The 5288-nt window shown below is 33.8% G+C and overlaps 1 protein-coding gene across 1 annotated transcript; it reads left to right on the plus strand.

Moving 5' to 3' along the window:
* The first annotated feature begins 2654 nt into the window (after positions 1 to 2654).
* LOC128203209 (L-rhamnose-binding lectin ELEL-1-like) lies at positions 2655 to 5001 on the plus strand. Its single transcript, XM_052904518.1, has 3 exons — positions 2655 to 2808; positions 3663 to 3859; positions 4444 to 5001. The coding sequence occupies exons 1-3, from the start codon at positions 2751 to 2753 to the stop codon at positions 4537 to 4539; spliced, it is 351 nt and encodes a 116-aa protein (XP_052760478.1). The 5' UTR covers positions 2655 to 2750; the 3' UTR covers positions 4540 to 5001.
* The last annotated feature ends 287 nt before the right edge of the window (positions 5002 to 5288 follow it).

Raw genomic sequence — 5288 nt, forward strand, 5'->3', positions numbered from 1 at the left:
GGAACGAAATATGCCAACAACGACTCCAGCAGACAGTCAAAAATATTCCTTTTTTTCAAAGAAGATAAAATAAGGACAATAACAGTTTAGTTAAAACATTATATATTTTACAACGATTGTGAAGAAAGCTATGATAGCTTTTACTAAGTCACTCTCGTTGGCACGATGTTGCGCGAGAGTGTGGTCTTGCGTTGTGAGGTAAACCGGAGTACCCGGAGAAAACCCACTTGTCTGGCTTTGTGATCACAAACCAAGCTCACATGCGCTCAGGCCGGAATCGAACAAGGGTCGCCATGGTGAGAAGCGAGTGCGCTAACCACTGCGCTAACCGGACAATAACAGTTTGTCGTCATCAATAGGGATGAAGAATCATTCCGAAATATGTTTTGTTGACTTCGGGTAAAAGTCGAAATAAGGTCATATAACCATCAAACGTAGTTATCATGAAAATCCAAGATGATAACAACAGTGTTTACTTTTCTTACAAGATTGATGAAAGGTATAAGGTATAAGGCAAGCCAAAATAATAGATGTTGTGCAAACTGTACTAATCTGAAATATTATAAAGTATACTGATACCTTTGGTGCAATCAGAGTTTATCAGTTTGGTGCAAACTGTTATCATATATTTGGTGAATCCGGTGTATGCCAGATAAAAAGCTTTGAATGGTACCAAATGCATTTACGTTTTTCAAATTAACATTGTGTACAAAGGATACAGTTCAAAACATTTTAATGCAGTCTAATGAGTTGTTTCAACCATAAGCTTGTAATATGCTCCCTTTAAACAGTTTGTGAATAAAAGTTTCATTCATTTCAGCAGTGGGTATATTTCAACGAAGTGCATAAGTTACTCATTACCGCATATCACACCGTGATGCATTATATAAACCTTTCCTATTTAAACGGCTTAAGTTTTAGAAATGCTGTGAATAAACCCAAACGTTAGGTTCGTCGACATTTTTCCTTAATTCACCTCTTATTCAGGTATCTACGAAATTCATATGGAAGTCTTCGGACATTTGTTTTACAAATTCTTAGTTACAAACATCAATGTAGTGAGAAATAACAAATATTTGACGAACATTTATTTAATCTCGACTGATTTGCTGTTAATTGTATTCATTTGAATTCATGATTTGGAACATGTGTTGTTTATTTTGATTGAGTTGAAAATTAAGTATTACGACTTTGCTTCATGAACACAGCTGTTTATTGAAACCTAAATACAGTAGCCCTTTATTCCTAGTGTAATTTGAAGATGAAATCTGCATGTACGAATACGATGGTGACATTGACGTTTTCAACTGCGAAATTACATGATTACACATAAAAACACAATTGAAACTACAGGGACCAGCCCAGTAGTTTACAAATTAACCAATTTTTTCTTGAAATAACAAGAATCAAGGCCAAACGTATATCAATCGACAGGCACATCGCAACATGACAAGAAATACAAACAATATAAAAATACATTTTAGGGTATTGCTGAAGTGAAGTCTAAGTAAGAACCCACTCTACTAAATAGCCTCGATCTTTATGTCATTCACTGACATCGGACTTTTTTATTTCGACCTTCTCCTGACATATCTGACAAAGTTTGTTTTATAATCGTTTCTTTCCTGACCTATCCCGACCGAAATCAGCCATTTGTTGTTAAGTTCTTTAAAAGATATCTTTTTGGTAGATTCGTGCTTTTTAATGACGCTTCAATTTTTATTTATATAACGACAAAATTCGTGTTTATCAAGACCAATGTGCGGTTTGAAGCAGACGATGATATTTAGATACAACTGAACTAAACAACAATAATAACACAATCAAATAAACTCTGAACTACCTAACCTATATGTTGTGTTAACAGTAATTTGGGAAACAAACAACTGAATAGTTTTGGCTGATACTGTTATACGGTACGTACTTTTTATAACAAACACGCGGTATTAAGCTACTAGGTATGAATTTTCTGTATAAATAAACTACACTCAAGACAGCATTTTAGTGTAATAAACATTTATACTTCAGAAGTATTTTTGGTTTTATCTACAGATGATATCGTCGAACAACTAAATTTAAATAAGCCTAACCACATATTAAATTGATTCAATTTGTCAAATAAAATATGACATGTTTTGCAAGGTGTTATTTTAGTAAGTAAAGCGAACAGAAAGATCCGCTTGAAATCAAGCAAATTGATGTTAACGTATAGCGATGTTAAAGTTACTCGCTTACAAATTATAAGAATACCGGCACTCAAATTTACAAAAGTTGTCTTAATTAAGTCGAGTACATTATTGTATTCGAATACTAAACAGCAACAGACACATACTTAATTTAACTGACGTTTAATCAAATGAGGCTGCATATCAGTCAAATTTCAAACTGCTAAATCTGTATTATTTTGGGAAAAAGAAGAATGCTCGTATGCTTATTCTAGTATGTACGAACGGCCTGTCTGTTACTTAAACTTCCAATGACAATTTACCATTGTTTCAAGGACTTACTTCAGAATACACACAAAAGGAATGTTTTCACAATATCAGAGCCTGTAAAACGTGAATGAGTCTCTTTAACGTTAGCGGTAAGATAACAAATGTTTATTCTTAGAAGTGTTTTTAAGCATACAAATAAACACTAACGCAGAAGTGTCCGGGTTTGTCACTATAAATATAAGGAGGCTTTCAACTAATCCAAACAACACAAGACGATTTCAAGTAGTAGAAAACATTTAAAAAAAAAGTTAAAAAATGTACATAGTTGCTGTATTTCTGTTTGCCGTATGTGCAGTTCTAGCTGTGAGCTCAGGTATGTTTTAACGCATAAATAATTTTTTTTTGATATTTGCTTGTTGATCACATTTAAACGCAGTAATATATTATGCATTCATTTTTAACGTGATCTAATGTATGCTTTATAAATCATTCTTAGTGTTGCCTAGTTTACTTTGACCTCAGTTTCATGTGAATACGAATTGCTGTATTTACATTTTTTTGCAATGTGCAAGTATGTTATTAATCACAAAGGCTAAACTCGAGTTGATAATCAATGCCACTTCTGTCTTAATATATCTGCATGACACCTTTATTATGCAAGTTGATTATAATGTGTTCGAGATTTAAATACAAAATACCGTATGTGACTGATAAAAACACAGAACAAAACATAACAAAACAAAACAAAAACAGAACAGAACAGGACAGAACGATCTATGTTTCGAGTGTAATACACACAATGCGCGATGTACTTTAATGCACTAGTGGTATATATTTTAACACTGACGTCGGTTTGCCCTACTTATATAGCGACAAACGTTTAACCGATTAAATTATGATGAATGTATAATGAGGGAAATATTATCGTACGCTCGTTGTCATTTAATATACACTTTTATGAAACTAAGCTTATATCTTTCCTTAAATCGATTTGACATTAGTTTTGTATTTGTATGCAAATCATGTAAGATCCTTTATACATTTTACATTGTACACGGTTACGTGTTCGATTTTCATCAGGGATACCTTTTATGACCTTTAAAATTAACCAATACTGGTTTCTAATTTTAAGCGTGTTCAGATTGATTTATATCAGCTTTCGTCTGTCTTCACATTTGAGCTAGTATAAATAAAAAAAAACTCATATTTTTTTGTTTACTACATCAGTTTCGGGAGATGCGATTTTATGCGAGGGTTCGAAAGGTTACATCCAGTGTCCTCCTGGCCAGAAGATAGCAGTTTATAACGCTTACTACGGAAGAACACACAATGGAAGTATCTGTCCCCATGCCGTCACTTCCGACCAGAATTGCCGCGCATCTGGCTCCTTCAACAAAATCAAGAATGCTTGCCACAATAAACAGGTACATGTATATTTGTTTAAAACCATATCTTTGAAAGTAACCAAAGTGGGCAGTTTGATAGTAGCAAACTCCGGACAGCCAGTTAACTATGACGATTCATTCTCAAGTAAGCTGTCTGGTGGTCAAAACCCCCGGATAGGCATTTACCTGAAATGAAATATTCTCTAATTTGCTTCTGGTTGTAACTAGCCCCGGGCTGCCATTTACCTGAGACGGATCATTCTCAAATACGCATTCAGGTAGTAACTAACTCCGGTTAGGGGCTGCCATATTTACCACCTCAACACGTCTACATTCCCACGCATTCAGAATTTGATAAAACTGAATTTTACAAAATCGGACATGGATGTGTTCGATTTAAATTTTGTTCACATCCTATTAAGGATGTAAAATTCACAATACAGTTCGCAAAACGTGGGTCATCATGACGTTGCACTAAGGTTTTGTTATAGGATAAACGACAGAATGTAGTCACAAACATGTGCGGAGTAAAACAAGTTTGACTTTTTTTTATATACTGGTGATAGATTTGTAGTACAACCTTTCAAACATTACATCGTTAATACGTTTGTTTCTATCAACAGCGATGCTACTTGGCGGCAAATAATGGAGTGTATGGAGATCCCTGCCGTGGAACGTACAAATACATTGAAGTGAAGTTCTCATGTGTGCAGGCATAAAACAGCTGGATGATGATATATGTAAACAATGTGTTGTATCAGTGAGTCATCATGATATAAACAATGCTTAAACTGATATACCAATAAAAATGTCACTTTGCCTTCTATGAAGACGACGACAGAATTGCCACTAGATATAAAAAATGGCATTTAACATAACATGTGTTTTTATGTATATTCTCCTGATCTGATAATTCTGGGGGGGGGGGGGTGATCTATTGGCTTTAATTCGCACCCGCATTCAATTATTCAATTTATGTATTTCTATGATATTGTTATAAGTGAATGTGTAGATTTTTGTTTTTTAAATTGTTTTGTTCGTATTGCCTTAAAAAGTATTTGAAAAAGTACTTTTATTATGCAACATGTCAGGGTACTTTCATGCAATCCATATTTCAACGATATTGTTAAATTGGTTAAATATGTTCTGTTTATAATTGAAATAAATAATTCACATCAGTAGAGTATATTTGTGTTCGTTTTGCCGTACTGTATAGACAGAGACAAACTTATTTTTTTCCATACGAAACAAAAACAATGATTGCACTAGTAGTCAACCTAACATATATGAATACCTTTACATTTAATGTTGCATATTGAAATATAGAGGCACGACTCTATTTTCATACCCTAAAATAGAGATGCACCTCAAAATTCACTTCTCAATTTGCAATCAGTAAGACCAATCGAATTCCGTCTTGAAATTTGGATGTACGGACATTTTAATAAAAACTCCGATTAAGGATCCG

This window comes from Mya arenaria, chromosome 9 (assembly GCF_026914265.1).
Source record: "Mya arenaria isolate MELC-2E11 chromosome 9, ASM2691426v1".
NCBI classification, from domain to species: domain Eukaryota; kingdom Metazoa; phylum Mollusca; class Bivalvia; order Myida; family Myidae; genus Mya; species Mya arenaria.

Coding starts and splice junctions, on each gene's coding strand:
- LOC128203209 (XM_052904518.1), top strand. CDS start 2,751: ATGTACATAGTTGCTGTATTTCTGTTTGCCGTATGTGCAGTTCTAGCT. Junction 2,809..3,662: donor AGTTCTAGCTGTGAGCTCAG/GTATGTTTTAAC, acceptor TTACTACATCAG/TTTCGGGAGATGCGATTTTA. Junction 3,860..4,443: donor ATGCTTGCCACAATAAACAG/GTACATGTATAT, acceptor TTCTATCAACAG/CGATGCTACTTGGCGGCAAA.